This window comes from Pristiophorus japonicus, chromosome 8, assembly GCF_044704955.1.
Source record: "Pristiophorus japonicus isolate sPriJap1 chromosome 8, sPriJap1.hap1, whole genome shotgun sequence".
NCBI lineage: Eukaryota > Metazoa > Chordata > Chondrichthyes > Pristiophoridae > Pristiophorus > Pristiophorus japonicus.
The window spans coordinates 105,221,504-105,245,615 of NC_091984.1; the positions used below are offsets into that span (position 1 = coordinate 105,221,504).

A 24,112-nucleotide genomic window follows, 5' to 3' on the forward strand; every position below is an offset into this window, starting at 1 on the left:
TAGCTTATAAACATGATGGATTTTAACTAGTAATTCCTGTGGTTTTTAACTAAAGAGCTTATTGGTGCAGAGCCTGTAAATGATTTTCCTGCCTAAGAGACAGGACCAGTTGGTCACGATTACAGTGATTCAGAAACCAGTTTTATGAAGTGAAAACATCGATTTGAAAGCTGTTTCTATAATCCTGGGGTAAGCGGTAGTAAATTCTACGAGTGTTGCGTGTTCGGATGTTGAGGAGTCCCAGAAACCCGTCCATGTAAGTGCCCTGTACATGTAGGTGCTCCACTGTCAGAGTGTAGCTGGGAGATGCCTGCAGTAGTCCAATAATGGCCTCCCATGATTTACCCAGAGGAACAGCCTGAAGCTGAAAGGACACAGTTTGCCACAGCCCCTTGCAAAGACTTAGCATGTCTTCCACTAATGGCTGTGTGTAACCATGGGCAAGTGCTTCAGTTGGCCAACCTGGAGCTACAGTTACAAAAGGAAATATTTCATTTATGGTTTCGATGAATTGCTTTCCTTCAATGTATCCCGGGGTGCTAAATCTGCCATGAGAGAGGTCCATGCTGATCCAGACAGGCTTATGGAGGAGGTGTGCTGTGTAAGCTCGGCGAAGCAGATTCAGGGTTGGGGCCAGTGCTGACTGGGATTTTATCTTCAGGTAGATGCCCCATGGGTTCAATGAAATTAAGATCTCACTTAGAGCTGATTCCAAAGGAAATTCCAATCCGTTTTCCAAACTTTCCACCACTGGAGTGATACTATTAGCTTGACTCTTCACATTCAGAATAAGCATTCCTCCGTCATTTCCTTAATAAATTGAAAATATAACATTTATATGTTATGCTCAGCTGCATCAGTTGTTTACATTTTCAATTTCACAACACAGCCTAAACCGCACAATGTTAACCACGCAAAATGAACACCAGGTAATAAATGAACAAATAGGTGAAACCATTGACCAACTGACAGTAAAGTGGGTCTAACCTAGGTACTGCAGGGATCAAACCCCTGAACTAAGCATTAGGCATCCAAGAAACTGGCAATTCACTGGACTTCTCAACTGTCGGTTCTGCGGTGACACCCTAGGATGTAACCAACTGTTCAGTCCCTCTGCATGTTCCATTTAATTTACACAAACGGTGTTGAATCCTTCCATAGTTGGTCATTCAAAAAAAAACATCTGCATTAGTTGTCAGTATAACCTTCTATTATCATAATAGAAGCTCCCACTGTCACATTTGTTTTGCAGCTCACGTGAGCAGTGCTGGGCCTCTGCCAGAAGATTGTGATCTGATCTTGAGGTTTGGCTTCACTCTTGCACTTTATATTTGCCCTGAAATCGCAGCCTCCCCTGGTCCATACGGAGTGTGTACGGACCCAGGGAGGCATCGCAAAAGCAGGTTTTCGGCACACGCCGCGCATGCACTGAAACCTAGCAACCTATCAAAGAAGATCTTGATCTTTCTCCCAGCATGGACGAAGTAAAGAAAGCCATCACCCAGATGAGTACTGGAAAGGCTCCAGGAAAGGATGGAATCCCTGCCGAAATCTACAAGGCAGTAGGCCCAACAACTCTCGAGGCCTTTCATGACATAATAACTAGCATCTGGGAAGATGAAGACATGCCACAGGTATTCCGTGACGCTATGATAGTTTCCCTCTACAAGAACAAGGGCAACAAAGCAGACTGTGGCAACTACAGGGGAATATCGCTTCCGTCCATTGCTGGGAAGATCATCGCCTGCATAGTATTGAACCAACTCATAGCTAGTGTCTCAGAAGTAAATCTTCCAGAAACACAATGTGGCTTTCGACCTGGTCGGAGCACAGCGGACATGATCTTTGCACTCAGACAAGTGCAGGAGAAGTGCATTGAGCAGAACATGGACCTGTACACTGTATTTATTGACCTCACCAAGGCCTTTGATACTGTCAACAGAGCAGCACTGTGGTCAATCTTGATGAAACTTGGGTGCCCAAGGAAATTTGTCCACATCATTGAGCTGTTTCATGACAACATGACAGGTGAAGTGCTCTCAGACAGCACAACCACGGCCCCATTTGCCATCTCAAATGTAGTGAAACAAGGTTGTGTACTCGCTCCAGTTCTGTTCAACCTATTCTTTACCTGCGTCTTGAACTATGCCATAAAAGACTTGGAGTTTGGGGTCTACCTGAAATATCGATTAGATGGTTCGCTGTTCGACCTCCGCCATCTTGCTGCAAAGACCAAAGTATGGAAACGACTCATCCTAGAGGCACTCTTTGCTGACGACTGCGCCCTTATGGCACACAAGGAGAGTGACCTACAATTCATACTCAGCAAATTTGCTGAGGCAACAGAATTGTTTGGCCTAACCATCAGCCTTAGTAAAACCGAGGTTCCCTATCAGCCTGCTCCTGGCACCACAGCATCTGCTCCCACAGTCTTCATCGGCAGTATACAACTAAAGTCAGTGGACAGCTTCAAGTACCTTGGCAGCACCATATCAAGTGATGGGTCCTTGGACAAGGAGATTGATGCAAGGATCTGTAAAGCCAGCCAGGCACTTGGTCGCTTACGCACTAAGGTGTTGAGTCACCACCACATCCGACTGTCAACTAAACTGTTGGTGTATAGAGCAGTCGTTCTCTCATCTCTCCTTTATGGATGTGAGACCTAGACACCTTACAGATCAAAAAATTGGAAGCTTTCCATATGCGCAGCCTCAGATCTATACTCCACATACACTGGCAAGACCGGGTGTCAAACTTTGAGGTTCTGGAGAGAGCACAATCAACTAGCATCGAGGTGATGATCATGCGAGCCCAGTTCCGGTGGGCTGGACATGTCACCCGCATGGATGAGTCAAGGATCCCTTGTCAGCTTCTTCACGGCGAGCTCTGTGAAGGTCAAAGACACCAGGGGCGCCCCCGCAAGCGCTACAAAGATTGCATCAAGGCTAACCTCCAGTACTGTGGCATCCGACCAAAGGACCTCGAGAATACAGCAGCTAATAAAATCCAGTGGCGAACCCTCATGAGGACTGCCTGCCAGACCTTCGAAGAAAGCCGATGTCAACGCCTGCGGAACACTAAAGATAGACGACATCAGGTGGCAGTACTGTCAGCATCAGGCACATCGAACTTCCCTTGTTCGACGTGCAAGAGACTATGTGCATCCAGAATTGGCCTATACAGCCACCTGAAGACACATGCCATTGATGATTAGCACATCAACGTCTTTGTTGGATACAACAGACTACCAAGAATCATAATAGGAGCTCCCACGGTCACATTTGTTTTGCAGCTCACGTGAGCAGTGCTGGGCCTCTGCCAGAAGATTGTGATCTGATCTTGAGGTTTGGCTTCACTCTAGCACTTTATATTTGCCCTGAAATCGCGGCCTCCCCTGGTCCATAAGAAGTGTGTACGGACCCGGGGAGCCATCGCAAAAGCAGGTTTTCGCCGCTCGGCACACATGCACTGAAAACCGGCTTTTCCGATCTGTCAAGTTCTGGCTTGACAGATCCTCCACATCTTTGGGAGAAGGACATTCACATGGGCAAGATTGCCCTATTTGCCCATTTCTTGCCCAGTGAATGTCCATCAAACTCTTGCGCCTGGTAGCTTACTTTTACCAGCATAAGAGTTTTAAAACATAAAAAAACATATTAAAAATAAAATTTAAAAACACAAATTAAAACACTTAAAAAAATACTTTTTTTTCTAAAACATTTAATGAACTTCAATTTCAATTAATGTTAAATATGTGAAGTGTGTTTTTTATTTTTTATATTGTGTTTAGTATATTTGGGTATTTTTCTCATTAATAGCAATAAGAACTCGTAGATACGGAGTTCTCATTGCTATTAATGAGAATACTGTACCTGATTGGTTGTGTACGTGTGACTGCACCTTCTGCGTCTGAATGTCAAGGATGGGAGCACACTCCGAAATGCGAGAAGAGAAAGCCTCCCCACCAGAATCGCAGGGGCCTCTGGGAACACCAGGTAAATTCATAAAAAATTCTCGGGTCGGAGGCGTTTGTCCGAAAGAAGTCACCGACCGGAATTTCAGGCCCAATATCTATGGAACCCCTCAGTGTATGACTGCATGATTACCTACTGCGGCGTCTATACTACATACCTGTCACTCAGCCTTCATCAAGCCCCAGGCGAGCACACTGCATCTTAGAGAGGCCGCAAGATCACTCTCATGATTCCCACACATTGAGTTTCAGGTCCGGTTAGGGTGATACCAAACCTTGAATGCCTGAATGATAAATGTCTTGGAACTAAAGAGAACGAGCTACCAAAAATACCTATATATTTGAGGGGGGAGACTTTTAAAATGAGTAGCAGAAGAGGGTGAGATGTAGCTTGATTTCTATTTATGCATCAGCTTGGCTCAGTGATAGCACTCTCTCCTCTGAATCAAGCCCCACGCCAAAGATCTACACACACAATCTAGGCTAACAATCCAGGGCAGCACTGAGGGAGTGCAGCACTTTCCAAAGATCCCATGGCATTATTCGAAGAAGAGCAGAGGAATTTTCTCAGTGTCCTCAACCAACATCACTAAAACAGAATATCTGATATTTATCTCATTGCTGCTTATGGGACCTTGCTGCAGCAAATTGACTGCTGCAATTCAACTAGAAAACAGCAATGCTCCTTCAAAAAGTACTTCCTTTGGCTGTGAAGTGTTCTGAGGGTTATTCCTTTCTTTAAAGATAATAGTTCTTATCAAGGTAATATTTCTAGTAAAGGCTCTGAGGTTTAAAGAATCTGCAGGCTGTGTTCATTTTTATTTCAGTTGTAATTCTGAATTTATATATTCTGAAGTGAAAGGGACATTTTATTATCTCTGCTGAGTCTGTAATTAGATATGAAGATGACACTGAGACACCTGCACTCCGCAGGTCAAAGAATGAAGAGCATAAACATTCTGTGGAGTGCAGATATCTGTAACATCATTATATCCAGTTACATTACACAGCATTTTTTCAGGACTTTGCAGACGAAGATCTTTGCAAGCTCTCTGAGGTGTTTCACTATTAGCCTTTCTGGCCCCATTGTACTTTCATACCTGTAACATTGGTAATATCATCACTGCCAGGGAAATTAGACCCTGAATAAGCTCAAATAATTGCAATTCTAGTGAAGGCCGTCACAGCGTTTGAGTGATGAGCCAGTGCACCACCGTGTCTCCCCCTGCATTATAGCACAGTGAACTTTCACTTTTTCGACCCAGACTCAAAACCACACCAAACTGATGGGATAAAAGTCTGCTTGCTCAGCTGGTTGTAAGGACTAAGTTTGACAATTCATGCCACGTTCCTATAGTATGAGGCCACTGCACAAAACTGCTCATGATTAAATTTCACTCAGAGAAGTTGGTGCATGATAGGAGGTTTTCTTTTAAAATAGGGTAAAGTTACACTGTTGGGGCAGGATAGAGGGAGATTATTCTATACCCAACCCATACTATACCTGACCAGAGAGCTCTCACTAGTGCAGCATAGAAGGGGCTTTTGTCTGCGTTTAGCCTGTGCAATACTAGAAGTGTGTGATGAGGCAGCATAGAGGGAGCTTTATTCTTTGACTGTCTCATATTCTACCTGGCCTGGGAATGCTCACTGGGGCAGTGTAGCTTTACTTCTTGTGTCACGTAGTATCAGGGTCTCCAAGTTATGCTTGAACATCATAACCTGAAGCTATGTTTACCTCCTCTGTCTGCATGTGTAACTGAATCATAATCAGAGGAATTTAGAAGCACCCAAATAGCACAAAATTCATCCCATTCACATCGATTTGGGGGAAGATTTGTTACAGAGCTGCGAGATTAATTGTGGATTGTGCATTTGACAGAAGATGGAATAAATGGTGTTTCTAAATCAGCTGCTCCACAGGCAGAGATACAACTCAGCAGAGCATAAGCGTCTCCATTGCACACAGTAAAATGATCTAGCAATAATCTTGTTGAAAAAAATGCCCTCAGAAAATATAAGTTTAAGTTTTATTGGCCCAGAAATCCCAATCGAGATCTTCCCGTGGGCAAACTACTGAAAAAAGAAAAAAAAAATGCGTACTCACCTGAAGGTGCTGCACCAGCTCAAGCTTCCGATCCTGAGGCCTTCACTCCCTACGCATCAGAGCGCGTGTACATTGGGATGTCCATATGCTGGAGCTGGAGTCACATGGCTCTGGGCAGCCAATCAAGGTACAGTATTTTCTCATTCATAATAATGGGAACTCTGTAAGTTGGAGTTCCCATTATGAATGAGAAACCCCCCCCAAACACACAAAACACTAATAAAAAATAGAAAAATACACTACATATTTAAGATTCATTTAATTTAAAGTTCTTATAAAAATATATATTTTCCCGCCTTTTTAAAAAGTTTTTTTAATTATGCCTTAAAATAAATGTACCATGGTGGGGAGGGTTTTTTTAACAATAAAATATGTTTTCATATCTATTTATTTAATTTAATTTTAATGTTTATGTATGTTTTTAAACATTTGCACCTGTAAAAGTAGCCAGCTCTTTCAGGCGCAAGATTTTTGAGGATATTTGCTGGGCAAGATATGCGTAAATATCACAATCTTGCTCATACTGATGTCCTCGCTCCCGCTCTGCGGATCATCTGTCAAGCTCCATCTTGACAGATTGGAAAAGCCGATTTTCAGCGTGTGCACATTCTACGCCGAAAACCGGCTTTTCCGATGCCTTCCTGGGTCCATAGAAACTTCGTACGGGCCCGGGGAGGCCGGAATTTCCACGGCAATAACTTTCATTTTCATTATGATTTTTTTTTTCGGTTGAGGTTTGAGGCAGCTGTGGCTCAAAACTGTCATGACTGTAAATCGTGCAATGTGACCGAAAATGTTAACTACAGAAAATGTTGTTACCTTGAAGTAGTTCCATCAAGTCAAGCTCTGTGTTCCCAATGTCAAACCATTTGATCTGCAGCTCATCGGGATCTTGATGGGGGAAATAGTCCAGTAGCTTCCCACCGGGGTAAAACCTTTTGCTTCGGTTTGTCTGTACTGTGCACAGTGAAAGTAGATTAACTGCATTAAATTACATTTTAACTCTCCAGGGAAACTACTTAGCAAATTTACTTTCACTTTTTGCTTTGTTCCAAATGTCCTCCACTGTAATGGATGCACCTGTGAGTATGCTCACAGGTTTGTCGAGCTGTTGCTCTCAACCTTGCCATCCTCGTCTGCCGTCCGGACACGCCATGGCGTAACATCTTGCCGTCCGGAGGAGGCGGGGCTCCCCGATGGAGTGCACTCTTCGCGGGAGTCCTCCCACTATTTATTGGGGACTTGGCCTGGAGGGTGGTGCACGGAGCAGTCCCGTGCAATAAATTTTTAAGCCGGTTCATGGGCTCCCAGGCCGCCTGCAATTTCTGCGGTCTGGAGGAGTCCGTGTTCCATGTTTTTACTGAATGCGCAAGGTTGCAGCCCCTGTTCCATTATTTAAAGGGGCTGCTCCTCAATTTCTGGTTGCACTTCAGACCCACACTCCTGATCTTTGGGCACCCTGTACGGAGGGGAGCGGGTAGGTCCGAGGGCCTCCTCGTAGGACTGCTCCTGGGCACGGCCAAGGGTGCCATCAGCCGGTCCAGGCAGCGGGCGGTCGAGGGGGTCGTTCAGCCTGACTGCCTGCCTCTCTTCCGCGTCTACATCCGGGCCAGGGTGTCCTTAGAGATGGAGCACGCGGTGTCCACCGGTATGCTCGCGGCCTTCCGTGAGAGGTGGGCACCGGAGAGACTGGAGTGCATCATCACCCCCGGCAACCAAATTTTAATTTGATTTTATATGTTTTATAGTTTAATTTGTTTTAATTGCCGGGTTTAGTGTCCCCCTCCCCTTTTATAGGGGGGCGCTTGTAAAATTTATGATTTTAATGCCCAAAAAAAAAATCAAAAAAAAAAACACAAAAAAAAGGGGCAGTTGAAAATGTCTGGAGTGTCCCCCAGATCGGGGGGCACTTGAACTAATGTTTATTTTGTGTCCCCAAAAGAGTTGTAGAGCTGTTGCAGGGTGAGTGGCTTAGCTAGTCACATGATGTTCACAAGACTCAATAAAATCCCAGTCAGTTGGGTCTCATCATCATAGGCAGTCCCTCGGAATAGAGGAAGACTTGCTTCCACTCTTAGAATGAGTCCTTAGGTGGCTGTACAGTCCAATACGAGAACCACAGTCTCTGCCACAGGTGGGACAGATAGTCGTTGAGGGAAAGGGTGGGTGGGACTGGTTTGCCGCACGCTCCTTCTGCTGTCTGTGCTTGATTTCTGCATGCTCTCAACGATGAGACTCGAGGTGCTCAGCGCCCTCCCGAATGCACTTCCTCCACTTAGGGCGGTCTATGGCCAGGAACTCCCAAGTGTCAGTAGGGATGTCTCACTTTATCAGGGTGGCTTTGAGGGTGTCCTTGTAACGTTTCCCCTGCCCGCCTTTGGGATCAGCCACGCATGCAGTTGTGAGCCTAGTGGATGAACTGGTAATGTGTAGTGTGATTGTTAGACCTTTGTTAATAAACCAACTAGTTCTTTTTAGGAATGTGTTGCTATGAATTCTTAAGCAAAGAACCCATGAAGCAAATACATTACACCCACCTCTCCTGGAGAGGCTGATTCTTGCAGGACTACAAGTGGCCTTTCGGTGAATCTAGAGTGCATGATGCCAGAATATTCCACTGTATTGGGCAGGGGGGGAGGTCGTTGTGGAAAAAGGGGAAAGAGAGCACAACCAAGTCCAATTCCATCTAATAACTATGTCTTCCAGCAGTGAGGTCACTGGACAGCGATCTGGAACAGACGACCTGGCCTAAAATGGCTCGGATTTTGCGGTAGAAATAACAATGAGGATACCAGCGCTTAATGTTATTAAGGAATAAATCGGACAGCAACTTCCAGGGTTGCAGAAAATAAGAAGTTGCTGTCCAAGTTGTCCTGCTCCACTAGAAGCTTCACTATACCGATATCTCGCCGAGAGACTTGGCATTGAAATATATGGAAGTCTTAATTACTGACAAACAACCTCTCTGGCACTGAAAATTAACTTTTACAAGTGTGCAGTTTCTTCCTTCAGATTTTGATTATAGTTAAAGAATTAAAAAAATGTAAATACATTTTTTTTTACTTTTTAATTCTGTCTCATTTATCTCTCTTAATCCCATCTTTCTTTCTCTCTCTATATTTCGCTTCTGTACCTGATTTGACGTTGAATTCACTATTCTAACTTACACTTCCTGGTTCAGACTCTGCGCTGCTCAGTAAGGATTCTTCAATCTGATTGGTTAAGGAGTCATACAGTTGCTATCCTGTTCACTCAAATCCCAGATCTCCTGTAGAGGGCACTGTGCTGAAATGGCTCTCTAATCACCACAAGTTCCAGGGCAAAAGCTCACAGAAAGTCTGTGGGCAAGTGTAAGTGTAATGAACAGCTGATGCCGTTTGTTCACCGCTAACCGCAAAATTGGGGCTAATGAGATCAATTTCCGACAATCTCACTTAGAGAGGCTGATGTGACGATTGCCGATGTGATATGTGCATTTAGGAGGTTGGGACACATTGCAATACAGATGGAGCTTTACTGTGCAAATATCCCATGCTGCAGCTGGCTGATGAGTGCTTCTTGAGGCTTTGGTCTACATCTAACTTGCTGTGCCTGACCTGGGACTGCCTGAATTCAGTTGTGGGTGAGAGTTTGTGGACAATTTTTTCAAGGAATGAAGTATATTCATGCTGTGACATCATTGAGTCGCTCTCTCCGCCCTCCCCCACCCCCACCCCCACCTCGTGCCCCCTTCCCCCCTCCAAGACACGACTGTTACTCAGAGGTTTAATATTCAGACAGCAACCCACAGCAGTAGCGTGATCATAACCACACAGTAAAAAAATAGTTAAAAGTTCACGTAATTGGGGTTGTGCAGTGGTGCAGCAGGTCGGGTTTCGATGCACCATGCCACAAAAAACCGCAAAGCTGCTGGAATGGGAAACCCATGAGCAGAACCTGAACAACCTCCCAGAAGGAGGCAGGATGACTGGATGGAGATTCATCGCAGGCTGTGCTCTGGCTTGCCCTCTTTCCCAAGAAAAGGTGTGCAGTGCGGAAAGTAGTAAAAAAAAAGAATACAATGAATTGAAATAGACTTGAGTACATACGTGCAATTTGTTTGAATTCAGACAAAACAGGTTCATAAATGTCATAATAGATTTGTTCAATGTTGCTGTTGTCTCTGAAAATTAAGAGATCTTCCACAGTGATGGGATCAATTGATCCCTGCCACAGAGTGAGGCTGTACCTAAAGACATACACAAACAATCATTAGAAATGAGATAGGCAGACTGCTTAAGAAGAACGCTGAACTTTTCTGTAAATTTCCATGTACAAAGATTCAACTAATACATTCTTTACATTTTCTTCCCTCATCTGGGTGGGGAGGGGTGGGTCTAGTGGATATATACCCCTCCCTAGTTTTGGGGGCGGGTGACTAGTGGATATTTACCCCTCCCTAGCCTGGGGAAGGGGAAGGAGGTGACTAGTGGATATATACCCCTCCCTAGTCTGGTGGGGGGGGGGGGGGTGGTGACTCTAGTAGATATATAACTCTCTTTAGACTGGGGGTTGACTAGTGGATATATACCCTTCCCTAGCCTGTGGGGGGGGTGGGGGGGAGGGGGTTGACTAGTGGATATATACCCCTCCATACTCTGGTGGATGCTGAGGTTGATTGCAGGACAAATGCACCAAGTGATGTTGCACTAAGTGATACAGACAAATACTTCCGTCAATGCAGTAGGGGCTGCTCTTCTGAGTTTTGCATCTGACCTGCACCTGATCTGGAACACTGGACATTGATGGTTGCCCAGAGCATTGCATTCCCCAGCACTGACACATTCACAGCACAGCGATCCTGGGCTACCATGGAAACGGTGTAACTGGCTGACACGCTGTTACCCCATTACCCAGGGTTCCACCACTCTCCCGCCAACATTCCTGGGGATTATCCAATCTCCCGCGGCCTTCCAATCTACTTCTGACGCCCACTTGTTATTGTGCTTAAAACAAAAACAAAATATCTAATAACTCGATTTAACCAAAGTAAATAGCACAGTAAGGTGGGAACTTCGTAAAATAAAATGAATTCTGATATAATTTGAATTAAGCGACTTTGAATTAAAAGGATATGAATGTAAATTGTAACACGGGCTGTTCAGTAGGGGAGAAAACAACTTTTTTATCAGCAAGAAATTAATATAATCTTTATATCTTTTTTCTTGTGAATACAATGGTTGTATTTAAAAAGATTAAAATTAATGATTTTGAGTTGATTCTGGCCATGAGTCAAGTTAAACAATTAACCAACCTTCAGTCTCATTCCAGAGCTGTGCAAGATGGGCGCCCATGGTTATCAGTGAGTGACTTTGCTAATTATATTTAATTACTAGATAAACAAAAACTCCAGGCATCACTCTCATCATCTTACCATTACCAGCTGCCAGATAGCAGGGAGTAAAACTAAATTCAAACATCCTTCTTGTGGTATTTGATCATCCCCCACCAGCCTCCCCTCCCACCCCCGCCCAGTTACCAGCCTACACATCACGGCCATTGGACACATGCCCATTTTTAAAGAGAGGGGCATGCCCAAGATTGGCATGCAGTACAGCACATCGGGCATCCTAGTCTCGGAATTCAACTTCACTGTGAGGAGGAGATGACGGCAGCGGAGGCCTGGGATCAAGTCATCGCCCTGACCTCGTCCTGCAGCAGGGCTGTTGTGTATGAAGCACTCTGCTGACAATGTGACCTTCAAGCCGCTTTCCATAACACCTAAAGCTCTTTATATATTGGCCCCATTTTAATTTGGAAAACAACATCCCCGAGCCAGATTCTGATGTGTCTGTCTCCCTTAACTGACACCACCACTCCTTCCCAGCATCAGACTCTTAAATGATATTCCCACTCATTTTTTTGGTGCACAGTCCCTTTAAATTTGCTGCACAACCGCACATGCAGGGTATCTCTTCCAGCGGCGCGGCTGGTGAGCGGCCTATGTGGGACCTCCGGATTAATTGGGGAGCATTGCTCATAGACTTTATTTTTCATGGATCTCCAAGACAGGCACTGAGATTAGAGAGTTTACTTTAACAGCACAAGCACGAGGAGGGTGGTCTCAGTCTCAACCACTCACAAATGTACACTCACTCACTCACAAACCTACACTCACTCACTCACAAACCTACACTCACTCACACATTCACACTCACTGCACTCACTCACAAATTCACATTCACACTCACTCACATTCACATTCACACTCACTCACAAACATACACTCACTCACTCACAAACCTACACACTCGCTCACAAGCCTACACACTCGCTCACAAGCCTACACTCACTCACAAACACTCACTCACTCACAAACCTACACTCACAAACATACACTCACTCACAAATCTACACTCACTCACACATACACTCACGCCCCAGGATCCAAATTAAACTGCATCAATATAAAAACAGCTAAAATAAACATAATGGCTTTGTTAGTTAACATTCCTTTGCAGTTACCTTGGTGACTGACTGAGTAGCCAACTAAAATGTGGCCAAGCTGGCTTCAATAACACAGCACGGACAGGGAACGTGATACGTTGCGGTAATCCTTTAACCAGGCCGTACATCTCTTCCACCATCTTTCGAGTGTAGGGTTTGGTTGCGAGCAGAGGCAAGTACAGCGACATCCAGCCAGGGGAGAGGGTGACATCTGGGAACTTCTGCTCAATAAGATCCAGGAACCTACATGAAACATTTTACAGATCAAATCAGAATCAGAAATCATTCAACAAGAATTCAATATCAAGTGTCTGTTTAAAATATAGTACTTCCTGCAGCCAGGTACTGCTTCTCCTGAATGGCGGGACTGACCTATCAAGAAAGACTGGATCAACTGGGCTTGTATTCACTGGAGTTCAGAAGAATGAGAGGAGACCTCATAGAAACATTTAAAATTCTGACGGGGTTAGACAGGTTAGATGCAGGAAGAATGTTCCCAATGTTGGGGAAGTCCAGAACCAGAGGTCACAGTCTAAGGATAAGGGGTAAGCCATTTAGGACCGAGATGCGGAGGAACTTCTTCACCCAGAGAGTGGTGAACCTGTGGAATTCTCTACCACAGAAAGTTGTTGAGGCCAATTCACGAAATATATTCAAAAAGGAGTTAGATGAGGTCCTTACTACTAGGGGGATCAAGGGGTATGGCGAGAAAGCAGGAATGGGGTGCTGAAGTTGAATGTTCAGCCATGAACTCATTGAATGGCGGTGCAGGCTAGAAGGGCCGAATGGCCTACTCCTGCACCTATTTTCTATGTTTCTATGTTTCTATGTTTCTATGAAGCCTCCCATGTGCAGGCTTCATTCTCGTTGTAGAGCTCCAAAATATCAGTAAAGCACTGGACAGTCCTAGGAGTTTGAAAAATTAATTCTGGGGCTATGGGCAGTGCTGGGCAGGGCAGCATTCATTGCCCATCACTATTTTCTCTTGAGAAGGTGGTGGGTGGACCACCTTCTTCAACTGTTACAGTCCATGTGTTGAAGGGGCTCCCACTGTGCTGTTAGGGAGGTCCAGGTGTTTAAACTCAGCGACTGTGAAGGAATGGCAATATATGTCCAAGTCTGGATGGTGTGCGACTTGGAGGGGAACTTGGAGGTGGTGGTGTTTCCATGCACCTGCTGTCCTTGTCCTTCCAGGTGGTGAAGGTTTTGGAGGTGGCATCTAAGAAGCCTTGGCGAATTTTTGCAGTGCCTCTTGTAGACACTACACACTGCAGCCACGATACGCCAGTAGTGGAGGACGTGAATGTTTAAGGTGGTAGATGAGGTGCCAATCAAGCGGGCTGCTTTATCCTGGATGGTGTCAAGCTTCTTGAGTGTTGTTGGAGCTGCACTCATCCAGACAAGTGGAGAGTATTCCATCACACTGCTGACTTGTGCCTTGAAGATGGTGGAAAGGCTTTGGGGAATCAGGAGGTGATTCACTTGCTCACATGTGCCAGGCATCTGTGTGCTGGTACTAAATTTAGAACTCACAGGTTAGTTAGCTAAGAATATTTGAAACCACTTTCTCAGGCTAAAGAGTTAAGAATAAACAATGTAATTCCCTTGTAAGCAAACAGCAGGTGAAAGAGTACACCTTTTCTGATGTGACACTGCAGCAATATCTCTTTTGGAGATGTCATCCCTCAGCAGGAACAGGAGACTGCCAACTGAGACTGACAGAGAAAATAGTTCAAAAGGAGGAGCAACATGAAACGCAGAAATGCTGTTTAAATCACAAGCAGCTCCCAGCCATTACCCAGTTACAAGGTACACGGTTATTGTCATGTATTCAACCAGCATTGTAACCCATGTATAAACTGACCGAAGTTGTACACCGTGAGAACACTGACCACTAGGTGGGAGACACTCCTAACCTGGACCTTCAGGTATAAAAGGGGAAGCTCCACCCACCTTCATCACTTGAGTGCTAAGGAATAAAGGACAGGTCACAGACTGACCTTCTCTCAAGCATGGGCCTCGTGTGCATTTATACTGTATAGTAAGGACGTATCAATGGCGACAAGAAACTGGGATTTAAACCACGTGAGCATGGCCACTAGCAGAACAGACGAGAGGTACTGTGTTAAGGAATGGTTGGGACAGAGATTCAACATTGTTAAAGCAGCACACAGTTCTCCAGGCAGACAAGGGCAGTCGGGCATGCCCCAACATGTAGTCGAACCCAGAGGGGGAGTTCGACAGAGACAATGGCAAGCTGAACAGCGATTCACGCCATTGCAAGGGACAATGCGGCCAGTAATGGGGCCATCAACACCTGTTAATGGTGCACTCGAGGACAATAACAGGGGCAGTCAGGGACGATCGACTGGCAAGGGACCTTTTGTTTCAAACCGCAACTCATGCTGGAGGCGTGGAGGCATACATTCAGCCGGAGTTTGCAGAGATGAGCAAAATACCTGCAGAAATTGCAGAAATGGACACTGGGGGAAATCGCTGGAAGCTGAAGTTCAGCGAGTTCATGTGGAGCACGTATACAGTTCATACACCAGGACGCCACCGATAATGATGAAAGTGCTCCTCAATGGCATCCCAGTATCAATGGAGTTAGACACGGGTGCCAGCCAGTCCCTGATGAGTATCAAACAGTTCGAAAAGTTGTGGGCATCCAAGGCCAGGAGGCCAAAATTATCGCCGATTGACGCACAGCTACGGACTTACACAAAGCAGATCATTCCGGTGCTAGGCAGCGCCACGGTAGTCGTGACCCACAAAGATTCGGAGAACAGGTTGCCACTCTGGATTGTCCCAGGGGACGGTCCCGCACTACCGGGGAGGAGTTGGCTTGCTGTCATGAACTGGAAATGGGGCGATGTCAATGCAATTTCCTCTGTGGAGCGAGTATCATGTTCACAGGTCCTGGACAAATTTGACTCATTATTGGCACTTTCATGGGGCCAAGGTAGTGATTCACATAAACCCGGACGCCACACCAGTACACCACAAGGCCAGAGCGGTGCCGTACGTGATGCGGGAAAAGATAGAAGGCGAATTGGACCGCCTGTTGAGGGAAGGCATCATCTCGCCAGTCGAATTCAGTGACTGGGCGAGCCCGATTGTGCCGGTGCTCAAGGCGGATGGGTCGGTCAGGATATGTGGCGATTATAAGGCCACCATCAATCGGGTGTCACTCCAAGACCAGTACCCGCTACCGAGAGCGGAGGACCACTTTGCGACGCTATCCAGTGGCAAACTTTTTTCAAAATTGGACCTGACCTCAGCTTACATGACCCAGGAGCTGGCGAGTGAGTCGAAGAAGCTGACCACCATCACGACACACAAGGGGTTGTTTGAGTACAACAGATGTCCGTTCGGGATTCGCTTGGCCGCCGCGATCTTCCAACGAAATATGGAAAGCCTCCTCAAGTCGATTCCAGGGACGGTGGTTTTTCAGGACGACATCTCATTACGGGTTATGATACTGAAGAACACCTCCACAACCTGGAGGAGGTGCTACGCAGACTGGACCGGGTAGGTCTGCGACTGAAAAAGGCGAAGTGCGTCTTCCTAGCTCCAGAGGTAGAATTCCTGGGGATGAGGGTAGCAGCAGACGGGATCAGCCCTACTGCATCCAAGACGGAAGCGATCCAGAGAGCACCCAGACCCCGTAACACGACGGAGCTGCGTTCGTTCCTGGGGCTCCTGAACTATTTTGGTAACTTTCTTCCCAAATTGAGCACGCTGCTAGAGCCGCTACACGTGCTCCTATGCAAAGGTCACGAATGGGTCTGGGGGGACAGCCAGGAAAGGGCTTTTAATAGAGCACGCAATTTGTTATGTTTCAACAATCTGTTAACGCTATATGACCCATGTAAGAAACTTGTGTTAACGTGCGATGCATCGTCCTATGGCGTCGGGTGTGTGTTACAGCATGTCAATGCCAAGGGTCAGTTACAGCCGATAGCTTATGCCTCCAGGAGTCTGTCCCAGGCAGAAAGGGGCTACGGGATGGTAGAAAAGGAGGCGCTCGCATGTGTATATGCGGTAAAGAAAATGCACCAGTACCTGTTTGGCAGGAAATTTGAGCTGGAGACAGATCACAAACCCCTAACGTCCCTTTTGGCCGACAACAAGGCCATAAATGCAAACGCATCGGCCCGCATACAGAGGTGGGCACTCACGTTAGCTGCCTATGACTACACAATTCGGCACAGACCGGGCACCGAAAACTGCGCCGATGCACTCAGCAGGCTCCCACTAGCCACCACTGAGGGGGCTACCGAGCATGGTGCTGAGATGGTCATGGCTGTTGAAGCTTTCGGAAGCGAAGGCTCACCCGTGACAGCCCGTCAGATTAAAGTCTGGAGAAATAGAGACCCGCTATTGTCTCTAGTCAATAAATGTGTCCTGAATGGGGACTGGGCAGCCACGTACAGGGCATGCCCTGAGAAATTTAAACCATTTCACAGGCGCAAGGATGAACTCTCGATTCAGGCCGATTGCCTACTGTGGGGAAACCGTGTAGTCATGCCCCAGATGGGCAAAGAGGTGTTCATCAGAGAACTCCACAATGGGCACCCGGGCATTGTCATGATGAAGGCAATTGCCAGGTCACACGTTTGGTGGCCAGGGATAGACGCAGATCTAGAACTTTGTGTTCGCAGGTGCAACACGTGTGCCCAGCTGGGCCATGCACCCAGGGAAGCCCCCCTTAGCCCCTGGCCATGGCCCGCCAAGCCTTGGTCACGCATCCATGTGGACTACGCAGGTCCTTTCATGGGGAAAATGTTTTTGGTTGTGGTAGACGCCTACTCCAAATGGATTGAGTGTGATATTTTAAATTCAAGCACATCCTCTGCCACGGTAGAAAGTCTACGGGCAATGTTCGCCGCCCACGGTCTACCGGACATCTTGGTTAGCGACAATGGCCCGTGCTTCACAAGCACTGAATTCCAGGACTTCATGGCAGGCAATGGAATTAACCATGTTAGAACAGCACCGTTCAAGCTGGCCTCAAACAGCCAGGCAGAACGAGCAGTGCAGATAATCAAACAGGGAATGCTCAGATTCCAAGGGGGTTCCCTACAAACCCGCTTATCACGCCTCCTGTTGGCCTATAGATCCCGACCACACTCGCTCACAGGGGTTCCACCCGCAGAGCTACTAATGAAAAGGACGCTCAAAACCCGATTATCCCTTATACACCCCACCATGAAAGAAATTGTCGAGAGCAGGCGCCAGTAACAATATGACTACCATGACAGGAATGCGAGGGCACGATGTATTGATGTAAATGATCCTGTTTTTGTCCTCAACTACGCTGCAGGGCCCAAATGGCTCGCAGGCACTGTGGTTGCCAAAGAGGGAAATAGGATTCTGGTAGTTAAACTTACCAATGGACAAATCTGCCGCAAACATGTGGATCAAACAAAAAGGAGGTTCAGCAACCCCATAGAAGAAGCAGAGGAAGAACACGATATAGAGTTCACTCCACCACAGGTGACCGAACACCAGAACCAAAGGGAGGAGAGCCCAGTCACTGTGGGCAGGCCTGAGGTACTGCAAACAGCAGACACTTAGGCCAGCGCCTAACAACCGGAGCCCCAACTCAGGCGCTCTACAAGGGAGCGTAAACCACCAGAGAGACTCAACCTGTGATCCCCATAAGACTTTGGGGGGGAAGGTGATGTCATGTATTCAACCAGCATTGTAACCCATGTATAAACTGACCTAAGTTGTACACCGTGAGAACACTGACCACTAGGTGGGAGACACTCCTAACCTGGACCTTCAGGTATAAAAGGGGAAGTTCCACCCACCTTCATCACTTGAGTGCTAAGGAATAAAGGACAGGTCACAGACTGAACTTCTCTCAAGCATGGGCCTCGTGTGCATTTATACTGTGTAGTAAGGACGTATCAGTTATAAACTGGCAAAATTTCATTTTCTCAGTTGATGATAGATTAGATTTACCGTTATTCACACTCACAGGCACCCATTATTATTTCGTTATTTAGTTCAGTAAACTGGAAAAATCCCTGGATCAGAATCCAGTCAATGACTACTGTCCAACCTCTTAATTAATTGTCTGCCTGTCACTCTGTCTAGGAATTCATTATTCTTTATGTAAATAATCCAAATCCCTCAATAGCTTCCAGTCTGTAACTCTGAGCCAGCTATTATATACTAGGAACTAGATTTTTAGCAGGAAGCTATAATTACATTGGACAAGAACTAGCATTGTGTAGAATAATTGGGACACATGTATGTTCCTCCCACTCGAGTACATTTGATGTGTAAACTGGGTATCTGCCAATCTTACGGTGGCAGAGTGAGAAGCTCTAAGGAAATTCACCCGTAGGCTCTTACAAACATGGGACAGGGATGCAGGCATGGTTACATCATGGGACAGGGATGCAGGCATGATTTCAGCGTGATTGTTATTAAGAAACTGAAAGATCTGATGAGAAAAATTTTCAGGAATTTTGCTAAAAATGTGATTTTTTTTTTATGTTACTTGAACAAGACACAGACAGTGTCCAGAAAACATTCTACAAATAGCCCAGTGTCTGATGAGAAGAGATTGAAAACTAGAGAACTGTTCTTAAATTATTTAAATTAATCGTTAGCTTTTATGGCCATCTGTTCAGGGCAGTATGGAAGGAGCAGCTTCTGCAAGGGCAGGGGAAGAGGGCTATGAAAAAAAATCTCTTTTATTCCCTCCTCTACATGGAGGTGTTGATTCATGCTGGGCTACTGTTCCTTGGCACACTCTCCAGTGCCTAGCCCAAGTATTGGCCTAGACAGAGAGTGTTCACAGGATATTTAACCATTTAGTGTATCACCACTGAGTTCACAAAAGTTCTCAGTTAATTGCTCAGTACGTGCCATGTGAGCAGGGACAGAGATAGAGTGAACTAGAACACATGCACACACGGAAATCCAATCAATTCTTGGCTGTCTGCTGCCTGGCACCAAGTACCTGATGATGGACCTGCAGCAAGTCCACTCATCATCCTGCATGGTCACAACACAGGGTCTCGGCACAGACATGACGTTAGCAAGCAACTTCAGAAAAGTTTCATACACCTTATTGCCTTATTGCCACTTCTACATTCGGAAAAATGTAAGCGCAAAAAAAGTCAGCTGGTTTCTGTGAGGTTTCTCAGCAACGTGATGTGTTACAATAGTGTGACTGAGGCAACAAGGATGAGCTTCACATTGGTTGTTAAATAAAAACTGTGCCGCTGGATTTGAAGACGGTGGTGCCGAGGTTTAACGTTACCTGGAGGCATTGACGGGTCGCATGAATCCTGGGACATTTGGGCCAATCAGAATGTCAGCGTTTAACCAGACCGGTCTGTTGATTCTGATTTCATTAGATTTGTTCACCAGGATGTCCAGGGAGGGGTCCACTGCCTCGATGCTTTTGAAATCCAACTTGATACCTAGGAAAAATTATATTGATATCACTTCTTCAGACCCTTTGATATGACCGTTGAACCCTTTCCCACTCAATGGTGTCCATGTCTTGGGCCCCTTGTATATTGCAGAACTGCTTAATGTTCTGGGGCTTCTGATGTGTAATCTACCTTGTTTACAGTGCAGGATAGATTCAAAAGCAATGGTGGCAACAGAGAGACGGATGCATTAGCAAGTTTGTGTCTGCAAAGAATGGTTTAAAATAGCAATTGTGACCTTCATTTTCTGAACACAGGCCTTCCCCATTTGGGAAAGGTTGGTACAGACCAGCCACGCTATAACTGCACTGCGGGATTGTAGGGGAAGGTCGAGTGCTCATTCCAACTACATCCAGAAAAGCACCCCCTCTCCTGCCTTAGCACTACTACTGAAGTCAGCATTAGTGCTGTAATATAAAGGACCACTGATTCCCACAACACTCAATAAGGAGTCATGGAATAGGATGCAAAGTATAACATCGGATCAATAATTGGCTTAAAAAGGACATTGATTGTTGCTTAAAATGGCAAGTTCTCAGCCTGGAACATGTTATGAGTGGAGTAAAAAGGTCGGACCACGAAATGCTTACTATTTTTAAATAGAAATTAATGATTTCAACAAGAGCATTGTGAGCTAAACTTCTTAATGACGTTTTGAAGATTAGAAAGTGGGCCGGTGAAGATATCCAGGCTAGTCGTTCGCTATGGTGAAGATTTCAAATACCAGCGGTCACAGGTTAAAAATGAGGATTGAGAATCCCAGCGGATTGGAAAACCACAAATGTAATGCCCCTATTTAAGAAAGGAGGGAGACAGAAAGCAGGAAACTATAGACCAGTTAATCTGTCATTGGGAAAATGCTGGAGTCCATTATTAAGGAAGTAGTAGCAGGATATCTAGAAAATCATAATACAGTCAAGCAGAGTCAGCATGGTTTTATGAAAGGGAAATCATGTTTGACAAATTTGCTGGAGTTCTTTGAGGATGTAACGAGCCGGGTGGATAAAGGGGAACCAGTGGATGTGGTGTATTTGGATTTCCAGAAGGCATTCGATAAGGTGTCATGTAAAAGGTTACTGCACAAGATAAGAGTTCACGGGGTTGGAGGTAATATATTAGCATGGATAGAGGATTGGCTAACTAGCAGAAAACAGAGTGTCGGGATAAATGGATCATTTTTAAACTGTCACTGCCACAGGGATCAGTGCTGGGGCCTCAACTATTTACAATCTATATTAATGACTTGGATGAAGGGACCGAGTGTAATGTAGCCAAATTTGCTGATGATACAAAGATGGGTGAGAAACCAAGTTGTGAGGAGGACGCAAATAATCTGCAAAGGGATATAGACAGGCTAAGTGAGTGGACAAAAATTTGGCAGATGGAGTATAAGGTTGGAAAATGTGAGGTTATCCACTTTGGTAGGAAAAATAAAAAAACTAATTATTTTAAATGGGGAGAGATTACAAAATGCTGCGGTGCAGAGGGATCTGGAAGTCCTTGTACATGAAACACAAAAAGTTAGCATGCAGGCACAGCAAGTAATTAAAAATGCAAATGGAATGTTGGCCTTTATTGCAAGGGGGTTGGAGTATAAAAGTAAAGAAGTCCTGTTACAACTGTACAGGTTGTTGGTGAGACCGCACCTGGAGTACTGCGTACAATTTTGGTCTCCTTATTTAAGGAGGGATATACTTGCATTGGAGGCAGTTCAGGGAAGATTCACGAGGTTGATTCCTGAGATGAAGCGGTTGTCTTATGAAGAAAGGTTGAGCAGGTTGGGCCTATACTCATTGGAGTTTAGAAGAATGAGAGGTTATCTTATTGAAACATACAAGATTCTGAGGATAGATGCAGAGAGGATGTTTCCCCTCGTGGAGGAATCTAGAACTAGGGGGCATAATTTCAGAATAAGGGGTTGCCCATTTAAAACAGCAATGAAGAGAAATTTCTTCTCTCAGAGGGTCATGAATCTTTGGAATTCTCTACCCCAGAGAGCTGTGGAGGCTGGGTCATTGAATATATTTAAGGTGGAGATAGATAGATTTTTGAATGATAAGGGAGTCAAGGGTTATGTGGAGCTGAGGCCAAGATCAGATCAACCATGATGTTATTGAATGGCGGAGCAGGCTCGAGGAGCCAAATGGCTGACTCCTGCTCCTATTTCTTATGTTCTTATGTTATGTTCTTATGTAGGATGCTGGGATTAAGAAGGCAAGCCAAGTGAGTAGGTGGGGTTGAGTTATGAGAAAGGGAGAACTTTGATTAGGTTTGTGGTCCTTTCCTGTTATGTTTTTGTATCTTGAAAACTGCAGAGTGACTAGGCTGAGCTACTGTGTTTTTTTAAACAGATGAAAATTTCCTGACACATACTTAACAGATATCTGTAATCAACATTATTACAAATTCAACTGATCAGTCCCACCTCTACAGGAGTGAAAGCTACACCCAGTGCCCTTTTACTGTCCACTTTTCAGAAAAGCTCATTGTAAAAAAAGAAGAAATGACATAGGATATGCAGTACAGAAACAAGCTATTTGGCCCATCCAGTCCATGCCGGCATTTATGCTCCACTTGAGCCCCCTCCCGTCTTTCCTCATCTAAATCAATCAGTTTAACCCTCTATTCCCTTCTCCCTCATATGCTTATCTAGCCTCCCCTTAAATGTATCTATACTATTTGCTTCAACCACTCCCTGTGGTAGCGAGTGCCACATTCTCACCACTCTTTGGGAGAAGAAATTTCTTCTGAACTCCCTTTGTGATTTCTTGGTGACTATCTTATATTGATGGCCTCTGGTTATGCTCTTCCCCACAAGTGGAAGCATTCTCTCTGTATCCACTCTATCAAAACCTTTCATCATTTTAAAGACCTCTATTAGGTCACGTCTTCATTTTTTCAAAAGAAAAGAGACCCAGCCTGTGCATCCTATCCTGATGTGTATACCCTTGCATTTCTGGTATCATCCTTGTAAATCTTCTCTGCACCCTCTCCAGTGCCTCTATATCCATTTTATAATATGGCGAACAGAACTGTACGCAGTATTCCAAGGGGCCGACTTTGGTGGCCGGCTATTTCTCAGCGGCCACTGGATGGGAGGCCTGTTTTTGGCACCCTCTGCTGCCGAGTCCTGTTGGGAGCCGATTTCGTTGTTGTGTGGGTGGGAGCGGGAGTAGCATTTGGCGTCAGTCGGGAGTGGGCAGGAGTGGGACTCGGCAGCAAACGTCATTAGAGTGCGTCAGGTGGAGGCCTCTCCACTCAGGTATTTTCGGAGGGCCTCCTCTGTGCATGTGCGGGATTTCGGCGTTTTTTTGGTAGTTTTGTTGATGGGACCTGTAGTCCTTTTGTGGCCCTTGCAGGCTAATTGAGAAAGTGCTTATGGCCATAAAAGGAAAGCACTTAATTGCACCTGCGAGGGGAGAGGAGAGAGAGGAGAGAGAGGAGAGAGAGGAGAGAGAGGAGTTGGAGGTGAGAAACATAGAAACATAGAAACATAGAAAATAGGTGCAGGAGTAGGCCATTCAGCCCTTCTAGCCTGCACCGCCATTCAATGAGTTCATGGCTGAACATGCAACTTCAGTACCCTCTTCCTGCTTTCTCGCCATACCCCTTGATCCCCCGAGTAGTAAGGACTTCATCTAACTCCCTTTCGAATATATTTAGTGAATTGGCCTCAACTACTTTCTGTGGTAGAGAATTCCACAGGTTCACCACTCTCTGGGTGAAGAAGTTTCTCCTCATCTCGGTCCTAAATGGCTTACACCCCTTATCCTTAGACTGTGATTCCTGGTTCTGGACTTCCCCAACATTGGGAACATTCTTCCTGCATCTAACCTGTCTAAACCCGTCAGAATTTTAAATGTTTCTATGAGGTCTCCTCTCATTCTTCTGAACTCCAGTGAATACAAGCCCAGTTGATCCAGTCTTTCTTGATAGGTCAGTCCCACCATCCCGAGAATCAATCTGGTGAATCTTCGCTGCACTCCCTCAATAGCAAGAATGTCCTTCCTCAAGTTAGGAGACCAAAACTGTACACAATACTCCAGGTGTGGCCTCACCAAGGCCCTGTACAACTGTAGCAACACC

At 45.6% G+C, this 24,112-nt stretch overlaps 1 protein-coding gene across 1 annotated transcript in view; it reads right to left on the reverse strand.

Annotated features, from left to right (window-relative positions):
- Positions 1–45: 45 nt before the first annotated feature.
- Positions 46–24,112, reverse strand: part of fam151a (family with sequence similarity 151 member A) — a 63,431-nt gene continuing 39,364 nt past the window's right edge. The window contains exons 4-8 of the mRNA XM_070886171.1: positions 19,852–20,014; positions 12,585–12,809; positions 10,169–10,308; positions 6,900–7,037; positions 46–810 (exon numbers count right to left, since the gene is read on the reverse strand). Of these exons, the coding sequence (XP_070742272.1) occupies positions 143–810; positions 6,900–7,037; positions 10,169–10,308; positions 12,585–12,809; positions 19,852–20,014 (1,334 nt within the window). The 3' untranslated portion in view covers positions 46–142. The remainder of the gene's footprint in view (positions 811–6,899; positions 7,038–10,168; positions 10,309–12,584; positions 12,810–19,851; positions 20,015–24,112) is intronic.